The sequence below is a fragment of the Heterocephalus glaber genome, unplaced genomic scaffold (genome assembly GCF_053883595.1).
Source record: "Heterocephalus glaber isolate CG9 unplaced genomic scaffold, H.glaber_assembly_v1.0 deba00000768, whole genome shotgun sequence".
NCBI classification, from domain to species: Eukaryota; Metazoa; Chordata; class Mammalia; order Rodentia; family Bathyergidae; genus Heterocephalus; species Heterocephalus glaber.
The window spans coordinates 5,674,640-5,693,092 of record NW_028258162.1 but is presented as its reverse complement, the minus strand read 5'-3'; the positions used below and the strand labels follow the sequence as shown (position 1 = coordinate 5,693,092).

General features: G+C 36.3%; 1 protein-coding gene across 9 annotated transcripts in view; it reads right to left on the bottom strand.

The window, feature by feature from the left end:
* Nucleotides 1-18,453, bottom strand: part of Malrd1 (MAM and LDL receptor class A domain containing 1) — a 725,534-nt gene that overhangs the window by 600,982 nt on the left and 106,099 nt on the right. For 8 of the 9 annotated variants that reach the window (XR_015449658.1, XM_087207225.1, XM_087207223.1 and 5 more), the window contains exons 5-7: nt 16,702-16,798; nt 4,894-4,989; nt 3,969-4,115 (exon numbers count right to left, since the gene is read on the bottom strand). Coding sequence is in view for 8 of the 9 variants with exons in the window: in XM_087207225.1 (XP_087063351.1) it covers nt 3,969-4,115; nt 4,894-4,989; nt 16,702-16,798 (340 nt within the window). In the remaining variant the exon portion in view is untranslated. The remainder of the gene's footprint in view (nt 1-3,968; nt 4,116-4,893; nt 4,990-16,701; nt 16,799-18,453) is intronic. The other variant, XM_087207227.1, reaches the window with a different exon arrangement.

The window sequence follows — 18,453 nt, the reverse complement described above, 5'->3', positions numbered from 1 at the left end:
GAGCTTTCAGTGACACAAACAGCCCACTCTGCCACACGTGCCATAAGTTCACTACCTAGCCATAGGGGAGGATCCCACATGCTCTGAGTTTTACTTTCAGGAATCCTATAAGGTTCTCACAGTGAAAATTTGAGAAAAATCCCTTCCTGTTTGCAAGTGGAAGAGAGGAAAGGTAGCCATTTTGGAAAACATCAAGACTATTCTGTTCTGAACAGAACCACTACACATGAAAAAAAATAGCACAACCTAAATCACTAAGGTTGGACCAGAGTCTAATTGAAAAGTAAATATCCAACTCCATTGGAGTTTGGCCTTCTACATGGGGGCGGAAAATACCCAACCAACCATCCCACAGCCTGCCCAGCCTTCCTGATTCATCTAAGGTGGGCAACAGGGAATTAATAAACCCTATGAAGGTTACAGAATAGGGCCCCAGGCTCATTAAAACACTGAGATTTAACCATAGGACTACAGAATGTTTCCCCTGGTCTCATAACTTACCAACTCATCAACAGAGCTCGTGTAGTAGGGAGGATACGTTCTGAAAGAGCTCCATGGCTCAGATCTTATTTAAGAAGTCCCTAAGGGAACTCAGGGACAACCAAGAAGAAAAAATCAAGGACACCATGTAATATGCAGCCTCAGATATTTCCACTGTAGCAAAAAGTAAACAGGCCAACACTTAACCAGTTAAGCTGCAAAACAGCTCACACTACTGATCTTAACAATTTTACACTAAAAGTCACGCTCCTTATAAATGTGGCATTTGAGAAAAAAATCACACTGCATACTGAAAGGCAAAGCACAGTCTGAAAAAAAGAACAAGCATCAGAATTAGACTCAGAAATGGCGGCAATGCTGGAATGATCACACTGAGAATTTAAAACAATTATGATTAATATGCTAAAGGTCCAATAGAAAAAGTATAAATTATGTAGGCAGACAAATGGAAATTCTAAGAATAAAATGCTAGAGATCAAAAACAGTAAAACAGGGCCGGGGATTTAGTTCAGTGGTTCCACCACCTGCCTCACAAGCACAAGGACCCAAGTTCGACCCCCGGTACCAAAAAAAAATAAAATAAAAGTAAAATAAAACAGAGATCGAGAATGCATCTATGGGCTCATAAGTAAACTAGACATAGTTGAGGAAAGAAACTTTGAGCTTGAGGATGTGTAAACAGTACTCCCAAAGCTGAAATGCAAAATTTAAAAAAAAAAACCAAAATAATGGAGGATATAAAAAAAACTATGAACTGTGGAAGATATACAAAACATTTCATATATATGAAATGTGTAGATTAAGAAAAATATGGAGAAAGAAACAAAGGTGATATTTGAAGCAATAATTTGAGAAATAATGTCAGAAACTATATCACAGATCCAGAAAACTCAGAGAAAAAACCCCTAAGAATAAATGCTAAAAACAAAGAAAAACAACAGCATTTGACATATAATATTTTAATTGCAGGAAATTAAAGAAAAATAAAATATCTTGAGGGAAGCCAGAAGGAAAAATCTTACCTACAAAGGAGAAAAGATTTAAAAATTACATCTGAGAAACCATACATGGCAAAAAAGAGTGAAGTGAAATATTCAGAGTTGGGCAGGGATTTAGCTCAGTGGTTCCGTCACCTGCCTGGCAAGCAGAAGGACCGGAGTTCGATTCCCAGTACCAAAACAAACAAACAAACAAACAAACAAAAAATATTTAGAGTTAAGGCCTCCTCCTCAAAATTCAACAGCCTAGAAATCTGCATCCTGTGAACTGTCATACAATGTGAAGGAGAGCTAAAATACTTTCTAAAATTGATGAAACTCTTTCCACTAGACTTGCTTTGCAAGAAATGAAATAAGTTTGTCAGAGGGAAGGAAACTAATATAGATTATAAACTTGGATGTGCATAACGAAAAAAAGAGCATTAGGAAAGAAATAAGAATAAAACGAAAATTTCTCATTCTTGATTGATCCATTAACATTTTGTTCAGGGAATACGAGTAACAAAGTATTTCATTATTACAGTTTATATGTAAATGAAATGATGGCAAGGACCCAAGGACAAGTGAGAGCAATTAGAAATATTTTGTCTTTGTTAGTACCAGAAAGAAAAATAGAAACTAAATGCCCACTACAGTATAATCTAGATTAAACACAGGCAAAGAGAAAATTTGTGCTTCAGGAAACAGCACTACAAATATGACACAAAATAGAGTAAATCGAATAGAAAGGAAAAAGAGCCATCAAGTTTCACAGTATAAAGTGACCCAATAGATGTAAAAAGGAACTCAAGGAACAAGAACAGAGAGGATTACTTGAATAACAGGTAATTTTCACAAGTGATAAAATATATGCATTCTGAAGACTTCAAAATCAAATAAAAATATATTCACCCCTACACTCATCGTAGCAAACTTTTATAACATCAAAGATAAAGAAAACTTTTTTAAATTTTTTTCATTAAATTCAAAAGAAGATTAAATAAACTCAGACTTCCCAAATATAAGAGCAACTATTAGGAGATAATGAAGGACAACCACCACGAACTTAAAAATTAGAAAGTAGACAAACTGTATTCTAAAATTGTCTCGCCAGATAATTATATATGAGTAAGGCCAATTTAAAAACATTTCAAGTTTACAAATACTAAAGAAATTTATTACCATGGATCTTTTCTAAATAAAACAATAATTAAAATATCAACTTTGGCAAGAAAAATAAAGCCAAAAAAGAAGCATTATTTTTTAAAAACAATGATTCCCTGGGGGCAGGGGGTGTGCCTCAGAGGTACAGTCCTTGTCTAGTATGTGTGAGGTCCCAAGTTCAATCCCAGCATCGCACACAAAAATAACCATAAAAATTAAAAACAATGGTCATTAAAGGAAATGATAAAAAAGTTATAATTGTAAATATAAAAAATTGCTTAAAATTAAAAATATAAAATATTATAAATATAAAATATATAAGTTAAGATGTTAATGTTAAACTCAAAACCAAAAACAGTTACTGTAATATTTAAGTCAAAGCTTTTCTCTCATTCAAGAAAAGAGAAATTCACAGCACTTTAGTTTTTACTAAGAAATTTAAAGTTAAAGATAGATGTTAAAAATATAAATATAAGGTATGGAGAGCTTCCAAACTAATAAGAAAAAAATAAAAACAAAAGATTTATAATATTGTCCCCCCCATGAAAGAAGAAAAAAGAAACATGGTGAGATAATAATCATAAAATACAAATTAATATGTTAGAACAGATGAAAGAAACGCATTGATAGCAGTGCTGCTATGGGAAACAAGTAGAGTTGGTTAAACAAAAAGCCTCTCAATACTTTTATTTTTGTTCACACAAAATTTAATATATCCTGCTGTTAAGAAAATCATAAAACTTAGAAGCTTCAGACATTTATAGCTAAATGGATGGACCTTCAGACCATACTCCTAAGTGAAGTGAATCACACACGTTTAAATACCACGTTGTTTCTCTGGTGTGAGAAACCAAAAATGGAAATAAGGAAGAGATGTATAATGGATGTTGCGAAGTGGGAAGAAAGTGTTCAAATGTGAGGGGGAACAAGGGAGAAGGAAGGGAGAAAGGAAGGAAGGGACAAAAAAAGTGAAACAGAAGGAAACAATGGAAACAAAGCTTTTGTAGATAGGGAGGGGAGGGGGCTTGAGGGGGGAAAGGGATAAAATAAAATTTATTTTAAAACAAATAAAAAGTAACATCAGCCATTTTCCCCAAAGGGGGGAAAATCATACAACTTACAAACAAAAAGAATTAAAATACAATAATTGTTCTTTTACACTATGTTGGAAACATGGCTTTTGCACTTTGCCTATCTATGACATACTATACTTTCAATAAGATATACTATGTTCATCAAGACCCTTGACGTGATGCTTTATTACTACTAGTCACAAAAAAGCAGAATACAAGGATCTCTATGAAATGAAGTACATTTATTTGCTACCTTCTTCATTGTTCCTGTGATCCTGCTGAGGTGCAGGTTCTAAAGTAGGAACCTCAGTTGCTTTTGTGCACATCCAGGAAATTTGCCCAGCAGATGCCTCTGACTTCCAGTCACACAAGTCAAACTCAGATCCACAGGACTGACATGCTACAGACGGGAGGAGAAGATATTAGTGAACCATTATAGTTTGCTAGAGTGGCTGCTTAACTAGGGTTAGATGTTATCATTGATGGAGAGGCCCACACAAACATATTAATATCTGGAGATTTTGATTTAATAATATGATTTAGGGGATACCAGTAACTCTATTTTGTAAAAGTTCTTCAGTGGATCCAGATGTGCACCCTCTCACAAAAGAACCACTGGTGGGAGAAGGGAAAGGAAGGAAACAGGAAGGGAGCAAAGGGGGGAAGGGATAAGGAAAGGAGAGAGAGAGGGCGAGGGTGAGAGAGACAGAGAGATTTCTAGTTTCTTTAGTACCACTGCCTCATTTACAATTTTTTAAATTTTATAGTGTTTGGCCTGAGGCTGGGGTTGTGGCTCAGTTACAGAGTACTTTCTTAGCATGCATAAGGCCCTGGTTTTGATCCCCAGCACTGGAAAATTATAGTGATACTTGGTCTTACCTACTTTATGGAATTAGATCATTTAAATTATTTGTTATTCACAATTGCACTAGAATTTTAAAGGAGAAACAGTGTATAATTCTAAGATGGTCTTTAGTTGAGTCGTTTTACAAAACATCAACTTAAATGTTTTCAGTATTTTACACCTTTAAAAAGGTGTTTATTAAAATAAACCACAGCCTTCTTAAACACTTCAGCTAACTCTAGGACATTAGTGTGAATAAAGGTTGCATGTACATGTCTATGTCTTATAAAGTGTGTACACACCAATAAGGTGAGCATCTCAACTTCACACTTACATCTCAGTTCTTCATCTGTAGAATCACATCTGCAGAGATCCGGATGATATAGCTGCTCCTCAGTATTTGATGCTTCTTGACATGGTAAAATTTCATCTGTTAAATTTAAAGAATGGCAAAAAGTGAGATGCAGGCACCACTGGAAAGATTCCTTGCTATTAATTCAATGCTGCAAAGCAGTTTCTACCATGTGGTAACCCTACTATACAAAAGAGGAAGGAGAGGAAGTGAGAGAGGGCAAGAGAGGAAAAGGCGGAAAAGGAGGAGGAAGAAGAGGAAGAGGAGGAGGAGGAGGAGGAGGAGGAGGAGGAGGAGGTGGTGGTGGTGGTGGTGGTGGTGAAGGAGGAGGAGACAGAGGTGGAGAAAGAAATGACCATGCCAATACTTCTGTATTTTAATCAGATCTGTGCAGTATCTAGCAGGTTCCCTACCCAAACCAAACCTTCTGTTTCCACAAAAGTAAGTTATCTGCCCTAATGTTGAAACTAAGAGCCTGCTACTACAATTGTAGGTCTCTATCACATGTGTGACTCCTTTAACCGGAAGATGGATCTGCCCTAGAACTCTGAATCTCTCTCAACTTGTGCTTGGTTTGTTGAAGGTTTTCACTTGCAAAAGTCTTCTTGCCCCTCCTGCCCCTGTAATTATTTCCATACAATTCTTTTTTTTTTTTTTTTTTAGTACCAGGGATCAAACTTGGGACCTTGCACTTGCGAGGCAGGTGGCAGAACCAGGGAGCTCAATCCCCGGCCTTCCATAAGATTCTTGTCTCACCTTTCTAAGTACTGAGCTTTGACACTTCATGACAAATTGCACCCCTCAGGAGATCAGCCTATTGCAATCATTGCATACTTTGGTGCTCTGCCTCTTGGTCCCTGAGAGTTTCTGCTCTTGGCACATTGTTATTCATCATTTCATATTCACTGTCATCTTACTACTCAAGTTCATGATTTCTTCCTATTGATGATCTTGACGGAAACCTTTGATGAAAAGAAACGTACTACCACTTTTCTAATTGAGTGTTGTCACTATTAATGATGACATTTTCTTAGCATAATGTTAAGCGTCTCATTCCACAACCACCTGTCTTTCCATGTGTCTCCAGCTGACTCCATTCAGCGTCTCAACACAGTTACATGCTGGATAATATTTCAATCAATGACACACCACGATATAGGACAGTGTTCCATAAGATTATATGGCCTGGCAATGTCACAGTCATCTTGGCTTAAGTTTTCACAAAATCAGAATCACCTAACGACACACTTCTTAGAACATGTGATTAAATACATAACTGTATTTTGACTTTACCAGGCCCTACAAGTCCCTGGCCCTCTCATCTTTTCAATTCCTTTCATTCACTATCAGGTCCTCATTTCCTTTCTTACAGATGTTATGCAAGAAATCTTCCCCTGGATGTGCTCACCTTTCCCTTACACTTGTACCAAAAACTCTGGTAAATATAATCCTCCACCTAATATATCAGTAAAATTGGACACACTTGATCAATTCCTCCTTCTTGGAAGATTTTTTTTCCCAGGCCCCTAGAGACAATTTTTTCCTGGCTTTCCTGGTTTTTTCTGCTTGTCATTTTTTTCTTGGTCTCCCTTGCTGGTTTTCCCACATCATCACTTTAATATCAGATTATATCTCGGTTCAGTTTTCATATCATTTCTTTACACATTCATAACCTTATTGCTATCACCCCATCTTATGCCTTTAAAATTTTCCTAAATGTTAGGGACTCTAAAATTTTATCTGAGGATCAGCCCTTCTGCTGGACACCAACTCAGGTATTCTGCTGCCAGCTTGGTCCCTTTACTTGGAGGAATAACCAGAACTGCAGTAGAAATAGGTCTAAATTTAAACTTCTGATTTTTTCTATGCAAACTCTCTCTTCCCATAGTCTTTCCGGTCTCCCCTAGTGACTATTATAGTTTATATCTAAAATTTTCCCCAAAGCCCCTGCACTCATAGGTGAGCTTTTCAGGGGAGGCTAGATCATGGGTGTGCAATACTGGATTAGTCCACAGATGGGTTGATAGCTGAGTGTGATATTGGGAGGTGAAGCCTGGTTGGAAAGGTGAATCATTCTGGGTTTGACTTGGAAGGGCACACATAATATATTTTCTTCCTCCTCCCTTGATCCCTTTCTCTGCTTCCTCCTACCCTTCCATGGACTGTTTCTCCTCTGTGATGCCCTCTGCCATGCCACCCTGCCTTGGAGCCAGCCAACTATGGACTGAAACCTCTACAAACTGTGAGCCAGAATAAATCTTTCTTCCTTGAACTTGTGGATGTTGGGTATTTTATCCTAGCAGCAAGAAAGTAACTAAGAGACCATACTTCTAGTTAAGGCAAAAAAAAAAAAATTGCAGTTCTGTACATCTCTCTTTCTCAATAAACATACAGAACTTTCCATTAGCACACATCTGCTGTGTCTGTGAAACACTCAGGATCTGACAACATCGCACATTCTGCACCACTAATACCAGCTCTGGCTCAACTGACTGTCTCTTTCAATTATACCAATACCTCTGTGTTACTGCCTTTAGCCACTCTATGATAACACATGACCTGTGAGTCAGATTGTGTCTCTCCTGCTCAAACCCTTTCCACAGAATTCCATTTTATATGACAGAAACGTGAAAGTCCTTACCATGGTCATGCTCATGCAAGCCACACCTATTTGTGCGGATGTTTGTATTTACAGTTCCTTTCAGTACGCATATAACTTGTTCTCTACTCCTTGGCCTTTCTGCTTAGTTAACGTGTTTTGAAGGGGAACATCCTGAGCACTGTTTACCACATGACCATCTCACCCTCACCTCTAACGCTTTCATAAAAAGATCACCACTTGACACAAAACATTTTTTATTTATTTGATTAGCGCCTTTCTTCCTCTGGCCAAAATACAAGCTCAATATATGCAAGTGATTATTGTCTGTTTTTTCACTGCTATTCCTCTTACTACTTAGAAAAGTTCTTGGCATAATATAGGTGCTCAAGAGATACTTTAACAAATGAATAAGTAAATAATCACAGAAAAACCAACAGTAATTTTAAAAAATTATTGTAAGCTAAATGTAAATCATTTAAATTTTTATTTCTGAGAAAATTGAAGCAACAATTATGAAAATGCTTTACCAATACATACACGTATCTCATCTCTCATAAAGAGATTTTATAAATGATGAATATACAAAGCCTGAATGTACGATACACTGAAAATAAAGGTGTACATGCAATTAAGGGAATGTTGACAATAAATGAAGTTAAAATTGCATAATAATGATTACTATGAAACAATTAAAACTATAATTTTGTAGATTCGTATCACAGGTGAAAATCTGCTCCCTAGAGCTACATAATTAAATATTGGTCAGTTCAATTAAGTGCTATATATTATCTCAAATTTGTTACTATTTATAAAGACCAAAAATGTACTATAAACAAATATAGCAAAACAGTCAAATAAATATTGCATAAAATTAAAATGTATCTTGTGTCAGTTGGTGTTAAATATCTTTTCCAGTGTGTCAAACCACTTTTACTGTCATTGAACCCAAAGCTAGAATTTATAACCACAAAAGTAATATCATATGGGTATATATTTTGATGCAGTAGGCATAAATTGTTAATAAATTTCCCAGACAATTCATTATATTTCAATGGATTCAATCTCAAAGCTACTTAGAGATGTTACTAATATTCCAATTCATTCATATATATAATTCATACACATGTATTCTTTCTCTTTCCTCTTCCTGTCCCTCTTCCACTGAACCACCATGTTGCCATAGTGAAGTATTTTAAAGGTTTCAAAATTCTTAATGACACGTGATCATCAGGATGAAGCTTTGGAATTCATTCCATGCTCTCTGTACTAATGAAGCCACAAATCTATTGCCTGCCATCCTTCAAATCTTATCTTGCACCAATACGGTGTGTGGAATCAGCCAGGGACTCTCAGATGTTAGAGAATGAAGTCCAAGTCTCAAGGCTATTGCAGTAAAAGTTACAACTGACATCCAAGTTTTACTCCAGAGTTTTTGGAGCATTTCTCTGTCAGTTTTCTTCAACTGGTAATGGATTTCAATTAATAATGTTTAGATCTTAAAAGTTCTTATATGGAAGTTAAGATTTAAAAAGTAACTAGCTCCTCAGGTATTCAAGTGGATAATATGTATACACCATGAAGATTCTAATTAAGTGATGATTTGTGTTATTTGTGTCATTTTTCAAATGACACTGAGGCATGATCTTGGAAAGCCAATCTAAAAATATTCACAGAATTTCATAATATTCTGATTATGAGCCACAGCATGAATTTTTATAAAAAGTATAACCAGCAATTTATTCAAGAATCAGTGTTATTCAGGAATCACTGATTAAACACATTCTTATGTAATCATAGTCACAACCTTGATTTCTTTCTATACTTGCTACTTTGATAAAGTCTGAAGCATTCCTCTTTCCAGTAAATGTACAGTGAATTTCTACACCTTGGGAAAAGCAAAGGCTTCGGAGGTATCATTTGAAAATGTAAAAATAGCCAAAAAGGTATCTCCAATATCACAAAGGAACACAATTTTATTGCCTAACATGCAAAAGCTTTCAGAAACCATAGAAACTCCTATTCCAAGCATATTTAGAAAGTTGTGTTTTTATAGTAAATATAAATATATATATACTAAAACTCTAGGGTTGTATCTAAACAGTACCATTCATGTGCTATGTATAAACTCCCTCATCCTCAGAATTTTTCAACTTTAAAATCTATTTTAATTTTTTTAATTTACCTGCGGAAAAATTAAGTTCTTTTCAATGTCTTTCATTAGTGTACCTTCCCATTCATTTTATAGCTTCCCAAATACAGATCTACCATATATTCAGCTAGATTCATAAGATTTTACTTTGAATCTATTACATATGGAACAATTTTTCTATGATTTATAATTCATTGCCATTGTGTGAAAATAAATTGGATTACATACTGACCTCATATCATGCTATGATCATAAACTCATTTACCAGTTTTAGAAGAATTTATTTTTAAATAAAATTCTGCTCTTACTTCAGCAGTAAATATAGGAAAAGTGGAACAGTATAGAGATTACAAGGTCGCTGCACAACGGTGACAAATTCATAGTGTTCCACATTTTAAAAATAAATTCTCTGAGATCGTAATGTTATCCTCAAAGAGACAGAATTATTTCTTTTGCTCCTCTTAAACACTATCTGTCTTGCTATATTGCAATGGTTAGGACTTCCAGTACATGGTTGAATAAAATGAGGTCTAGACATTCTCTCCTGGTTTCCAGTCTTTAGAGTAAACCATCATTCTTTCTTCAGAGGGTAGTGTTAGCTGTAGGGGTTTGCACTTGCCTTTTATCAATTTAAGAAGCTCATAGTTTTGTTGAGGTTTTAAATCATGAATGTCTTTTGAGTTACATCAAATGCTTTTCATACACCTATTGAGATTGGCATGTATTCTTTTTCTTTAGTCTGTTATCATAGTGACTCACATTGATTACTTTCCAAATATCGAACCAGTCTTGAATTCTTAGGATTGTTGCACTATATTTGTTTTTCAAATATTGCTGGATTCCTTTGGCTAATATTTTGTAAAAGACTTTCGTTTTGCTGGGAATGCTGACCTGTAGTTTTCTTATATTTTTGTGTGAATCTTGTGTTCAGGCCATGCTGACTTTGCTGAATAAGGTAACAAGGTCCTCTTCAGTCCCATTTTCTTGGATAAAATGTATAGATCCAAGATTATTTCTTCCTAAATATTTGACACAATTTGCCAGTGAAACCATGTGGTCTCAGAGTTTCCTTTAATGGAAGATTTTCACTAGGAGTCTTATTTAATAAACACAAAACACTTTAGGTAATCACCTTTTATTGATGTTTAACAGTTTCTGTCTTTTAAGGAATTTGTTCGTCTCATAGAAACTGTTGAATTATTGGGCATAGTTATTTGTAGCATTCCCTTATTATATCCTGAGGTCTTTTGTGTTAGCCACTATTCATTCCTAATATTGGCAATGTATGTGTTTTCTCTTTCTTTTCTTGGTCAATTGAAATAGAACTTTAACAATTTTATATTTTTTCAAACAACTCACCAGTTTTTGTTTCAATAATTTTCTCTATTTCCCATTTTCAATCATTCACTACACACACACACACACACACACACACACACACACCTTTTTTTCTACTGCCTATTTCACCTTTGACTCATTTTTTTTCTACTTTCTTTAAATAATGAAATTACTAATCTGGGACCTTTCTACATTCCTAATAAAACTTCTACATCTATTAATTTCTTTTTAAGTACTGCTTGTATTCTACAATTTTACCACAATAAATTTTCTTCTTCATTTAATTAAAAAGTACAGATATTCCTCCTTTGGTCACCTACCTGTTCAACAATTGTTTGGACTCACAACCCACGACTTGAACTTACAATCAGTCCTTTTGTTAGATACAGTTCCTCACATCTTGCTTGTCGAGCCTCGATGTCTTTTTTTATACAGTACACCTTGCTTATACAGTAGTTTTTGCTGATTGTACTGCACAATACAGCACTGTAGTTTTATACTGTTATACATTACAGCACTGCATGTAAGAGTTATGCAAATAAAAGCAAAGTCATCAAGTTGAAGTTTCTTTTGATGATTTCTTTGTTCTGAATATTGTGATGTGCACACTATATATGATTCCTCACTTAGTGACTGAGTCATTTAGCAACCTAGTCACAGGAACAGAATTCAGTTGTTAAATGGGAAGTGCCTAGTACTGGGGAAAAATAAGCTACCTCATATGAGGTTGCTTTGTTGCCTCAATATCCAAAATACATATCTCTTGCCTATTCTGATGCAGAAGGGAGTGAAGACCTGTTGATCATGTACAATACAGGTGAGGAGCGGTGGAAAAGGGTCAGAAAAATTTATCTTTGCACTCTTTTTATCGGGCTCACTTCTAAGGACTATTTGCTTCCAACAATTCCGTGGGTGATAATAAAACCTATTCATTTGGAGTTAATTCTCAGCTATAAACAAACTCTTTAGAAGTTACCTCTGAAACTTTTAGCTATGTAGAAATATCTCATAACAAATGGGTGCACATATTTCCTCAAACCACATGAAAGAACTGAACAACTATCACTGCTATTCTTGGCTCTGTGATTGTTTTACGTATTTAATTTTTGTCTTACACTCCTGGCTAGTCAGCTCATTTACTATGTACTTTAGATATCTTTCTGTCCTCCAAGGCATTTACAGCAGAGGTGGACAGAGCAGCCGTTCATTACTGCCAGTTTCATTGTTGAGCATATTGGGCATTTGCAGTGATTTTTAAAGAGTCAAGCAGGTTATGGTTCTGTGATATCTTATCAGTAGTGCTGTGTTTTAGTTTCATCCGTCTCTTGCAGGTCATTACCTGAAGAAACTCCTTCATTAATGAGCCAAATTGCACATTCAAAACACAGCTTCCAGCAATATCAATTGTGTGATCAATGTAACACCAAAGAATTCACTGAAGTTGCTAAAATGCCAGGAAAGGGCATGTGAAGAAATACAGGAATAGACACTTTATTGATTTGCTTAAGATTATATCTAAACTGCATCTGTTTTCCAATCACAATTATTGATTGCTAAGCACTTTCTATGTCCATTGCTATATCATAAGATATCCTGGATGTTCTGAATAATTTTCATTCCTCCCTTTTCTGACATGTGAGGAATAAATATTGCCTGATCCCAGTTGATATGATTATTTGTTGGTGGCCATTGTATTTCATTTTAAGGGGAGATCATGTGTTCTTAAGAAAATAAGAAAGTGACTAGACATCAACCTTCTTGTTTAGGGGAAAAAAATTACAGTTCTCAATTTCTGTCTGCTTGTCTTTCTCAAAAAACAGACAGTATTTTCCATCCCCTGAAGCTGTGTGTTGGGTATTATATCTGAGCAACAGGAAAGTTAGCACAGATAATTGGTACCAGAGAAATGGGGCTGTTGCTGTGACCATACATAAGCATGTGGTCTAGAAACTTTTAGAACAGGTTTGTGGAAGGAATTTGGAAAGGTTTGGATATGCAGCCAGGGCAGGTTTTGAATATGATAAGCATAGCCTGATAGGTGATTACTGAAGCTCAGAAGACCAGAATGATGATGAAAATGTGGACTGTAAGGGCCAAGCTTAGGAGGTTTCAACTGGAAACACAAGGATTCCATTGGCCTTGGACTAAAGGCCATGTGTGTTATACTGTAGCCAAAAAAAAAAAAAAAAAAAATTCTACATTTTGACCACATCCCAAGACTTTTCAGGAGGCAGAGACTGAGAACAGTGGACTAATTGCTCTGGAAAAGGAAATTCAAAAGAAGTTCAATATTCAGGCTGTGGCATAGGTTAAAAAAAAAAGATCACTTTATCCTTGACTTTCAGTGTTGGAGTTGAAGAATCTATACCATAACTGTCTCTTTCCTCTAGGTTTTCAGTCATTTCAGCAGACTGTTTTTTTGCATCTAAATGCTTTCTATCCCACTAGAATAGGATATTCTAAAGGAAATGTTCAGAAGATATGAGTTTGGCTTTGCCTCTCTCTCTCCACCCCAACTGCTGCCAACCAGGACTTCATGAGACTGAAACCATTGATTGCAGTCATTTGGAACTTTGCTCTAGGACCACCATTGCCAAGTGCAATAATCAGCATGGACCTAGGACCTGGAATTCCTACATCCTAGTCCTGTTCTTAAACTCAGACTTGGCCATGTCACAAAAAAAATCCTGAGAACCTTTTAATTGCAGGTCCTATCTTCAATGATTCTCATCTAACAGATCTGGAAGGCAGCCCAGAATCAAGCCCACTTCCTTATGTGATTCTGATGATTAACTAGGCTGAGTTTGTTACGAGCAAGACTCAACTTCTCTAGTAAGTTCCATTTGGAAATGTAATGCTGTTTAGTTTTACCATTTCTTACACTGCTGTCATTTACAAAACACAACTGCATCCAAGTACCAAGGCTATCCCATCATAGTTTATGTTTTACCTCCATTATAAATCCTCATGGTGTTGTTTTCCTTCCAGGAGTTTAAATATGCCAATTTTTATTGTATTTGAAAAACAAAGCCCCTCACTGTACACTCCCCCTCAAAGATCACATCAGGTGATCTTACCTAAATCTTGATTTTTTTCCACAAGAAGAACCATTTCCTTTGCAGCTTTCCCAGTAGGTAGCTTCCTTTTCTAATATCCCACAAAACACAAAGCCTAAAATAAAGGTTACCATTCTTCTAAATCCCTAATTTTTCTTCTACATAATTATTTATCCTTCAATGTATAAAACACCTAAGTTCATGCATTCATCTCCTCATGCTGTCACCCACTTATGTATAAATTCCACATTTTTGCAGACTTCAGTATTGAATTTCAAAGTCCTCCTTTCTAGTCTCAAGCTTTGTCATGTTGTATGGATTTAATGCTCAGATCAAAGTACAGTAAAAAAAAAAGAAAAAAAAAAGAAAGAAAGAAAGAAAGGGCCTTGAAACTTATTGATGACTCATCTTCAGTGAACTTCATTCCCACACCACCTCAAATACATTTCAATTATAATGATGTCTGGAACAATTGCCTTGGAAATTGTAGACTTCAATATTTTTTGGTTAGACCACAAGTTTCCCTTGGATGTACAAATTTCTCATGTTTCCATTCCAACTAAGGATCTACAGACGCTTGTTTTTTTTGTTTTGTTTTGTTTTGTTTTTACTTCTATACTTATTTTATAAAGTCTTTGAAGTACCTGCTACAAAAATCTGACATTTATCTTCTGAATATTTATTATGGCTCTTTGACCTTGGCCTTTGTCCTAGTATGTGGATCAGGATAACTTGGGAAATGACTGGGTCCCAGAACCCATGACAGAGAGAAACTTCTGAAATATCTGACATAAGAATAGGGTCTTATTATAGGAAATCTCCACTCCCAAGCCCAGGAATGTTCTTTTGTCAACTTGCAATGTAAACGCAGTTTCCTTTTGATGGCAGTAGGCCACCAGTGAGGGAAATCCAGCCAATAGCTGATATCATTGACTATTTCTCTTTTAAGGGTGATTAGCTAGACTAGCAAATGAATACTGCCAGTTAGGGGTCATTTTGTTTGGTAAACCCAAATTTCTGCTGAAACTATAGACCTGAGATATAAAAGATACTGTTGAAATGCTTAGGGTTAGGAACTAAATTAAAGGGCTCATTAAAAATCAAGTGTAAACTGCCGGTGCTCTGGATCCAGAAATATCACACAAGGTAACAGAAAAGAGAGGATGAGGAGATTTTGAACATAAGCAGTCAGCAGTTGAGACTTCTTTGCCTGCAGTTACTATATATTTGACACTGATACATGGCATCCCTACTGATAAATCTAAAATGTTACTTTCCTTTAGTGACAAGGCATAGAGGCTGATACCTTAGATATTTACTTTTTAAAATGGGAGAAGTGTGCAATTTGTGACTCTTAACTTCTCTATTTCAATTCATCTGTATTTAAATTTCTAATCTAGTTATTTCTTACCTGATATATAATTGAGCACAGGGAGGAAAACCTCCTTTATGTGTCCCAGTGGTAGAAGAGGCTATGACCAGCTGCTAGAAAATCCTACCGTGGTAGGCAAGATTCACATAATATCCATGAGCTCTAAAAAACACCAGCAAGAGCACATTCCGAAAATCCTAGTACAGTGCAGTCACAGAGGCCCTTACTCCTTCTTAGGGAAAAGAGCACATCTCTTCTTAAAATACTAGCTATCACAAGCACTGTAGCTTTGTACCAAATTAGAAATTGGGACCCCTCTCTGCCAAAAAAAGGGAAAAAAAGCTACTATGGTTCATACTATGGTTTAAGTATGGTGTGTGTCCTCAGAAAGTGCAAGTGTTGGAAGCTTGGTCCCCAAAGTGACAATGTTAAAAGGAGGTGGGAACTTTGCATGAGGTCACTGGATGACTGAGGTCACCACCTTTGGAAGACACCAACGTGGATTTCATGGGATCGTGATCAATGATAGCATACCTGACCTCTCCCAAGTCTCTCTGACTTCCTGTTTCTCTCTCTCTCTCCCTGTCTCTCTACCCCTCTGCCCCTCTGCCTCTCTCTCTCCTGCTATGATGTTATCCACCATGATGGGAATCTGCCATGAGGTTCTCCCCAGAGCCAAGAAAATGCTGGTACCATGCACTTGAACCTCCAGAACTGTGAAGTAATTAAACCTCTTCCCACTATAAACCACTCAGTCTCAAGTATTTCACAGTAAAAGAAAATACATCTTTAGATCTGAATTATGTGCTTTATCGGCATATTTTTTGGTCTAAATAAACAATAGATTATAAATGATATCTTGGTCCTTATTTTATATTTTGAAGCATAATCATGATCAAACCAATTCTCCAAGACAATTGTAAGTCCATGGAGACCAGTTTTCTACCAGCCTCCTGGAAGGCACAGAGCTCTCTTGTTAAGGTTTAACTACCCCGTGTAAATCTTGCTGTGAGATTTCTAATCTGAAAGTAAATTATCCTATTCAGCTCTTTATAGCATCACAGTCTGTGAAAAATAGCCTGCCTTCACTTCCAGCACACCATATAAACATCCACATCCAGTCACGGTTACACAATGCATTAAAACAATGGAAACTATCCCAGCACTGAAACACCAGGCAAAAGCAGAGAGCAGATCAAAGTTATTACACTATTTAAATTGCACTGATTTTATTTTATACAATAAGGATCAAAATGAGAGTACACATTCTTACCATCTGCAGCCAAGCAGCCTGAACTGAAAGATATGTCATCGATAGCTATGACTTCATCCTGTTCATGGGCGGCAATCATTTGACCTTGAAAAACAACCTGACAAGCAAAACAAAACAAAAACACAAGGCAAGGGGCATCACTCACCGCACAATGCTCCTAGAGAGAGCCTACAAAGAAAAAATGTCACTTCCAAGAAACATGGGAGACCACGCCAATTCCATGTAAAAGAAATCAATGCCAATACTTCTCAAGGACAAAGAAATGTAAGGCCGTTACTTTGCATGGCTCACATGCTAGGTAGGACATTTGGGAAATGAAATAATACTCATCTAGTTCCAGCTTGCAACCGCCTTCTGTGTTCCATTCTGATGTGTTCATGTACTTGACATTTACCAGCTTTAGGGCCCAGGCTTCATTTTGATTGCTGCTTCTTGGCATTTTGGAATTGTGTTCCATTTTCACCTCTGGTTCTCTCAATTTTATTGTCATGCCCTGGATGTCCTTGGGCTCTCTGTGCACATTCTCTGCCATCATCTGAACACAGTTCGGGATATTGACTAGGAATGGGTTGTTCAGGAACTTATTGTTAAAATGCCTGAATGGTACCTTGTATGTGGTAATTTCTGCAGAAATTTGGGTGTGCTGAACAAAATGATCCCTAACCAGCCCAAGTCTGCACCAAGAAGAAATATCCTGATGCAATTAGTCTGGGAAACTTAGAAAGAAGCCACTTTCCAAATTCTAATTACCTAAATCAAAAGGAATGAGTGTGTTGGTGAAGAGTTTTATCCCACCCCGACTAAGAAACACCAAGGATGTGTGTGGCTTCCCCTTGGATATATTACACAGGTGTGCATTATACAAACTTGTAATATAAATATATTATTATTGCACAAAGTCAACACTGCTTCTTAGGTAAACAACTGGTCTGGATGCAAGAAGCCATAGCAGATCCTATGCTGAGCTACGTTCACATCTGGTCCTGTATAACAGGCCATACTAAAGCCTAGCTACATCCCTACTGGCACCAGAACTTTGGAGAACTTGTTTGACATCTCCATCCTTGTTTTCTTCTTTGTAAATGCCAATAATAAAAATAAAAACCTATGTGACAATAACTTGTATACAAGGAAAAATGACTTATTATATTAAGAACATTCCCTGGTATATAATTACTAGTAAATAAATGTTAGCTACTATTATTTTAGCATTGAGTGATTGGGGCATTCAAGTTGTTATATGAATTGTATATTTCTTGCTCAAATTTGAATAGTCTCTACAAATTAACATTTTATCTCCTGAAAGCTTTCTCACACAGATAAATTCTCTAGGCTTGCTTTCAGGCAAATGTCTATAGTCACCACATGTATAGAGAGAAGTGGAAATAACTTCATCATCTGTTCTTTTTCTTCCTCTACACTCTCTCTCCTCCCTCAAAAAAAATCTCATTTGTTCTCGGGGTTTTAACTGGTACCCAGGCTGAAGAAGCACAAAATTATATCACAAATGTTTCTGTCTCTCCCAAACTCTGCTCCCATATCTCAGACATTTTCAGGCAGATGACAGGAGTCATTTCTAATTCATAGTATGGTGTTTGTTTCTCCCCAAGCTGAACTTCTCACCTCGCTCATTTTCTGGCAATAGAGTTCAACACTCCAAAATGACCCCTAGAATGACTTTCTCCTCTACTCTCATGTCCAATCTGCTAAGACACATGGAGCCTATTTTCCTTCCTTTGTTGTTTATGATCC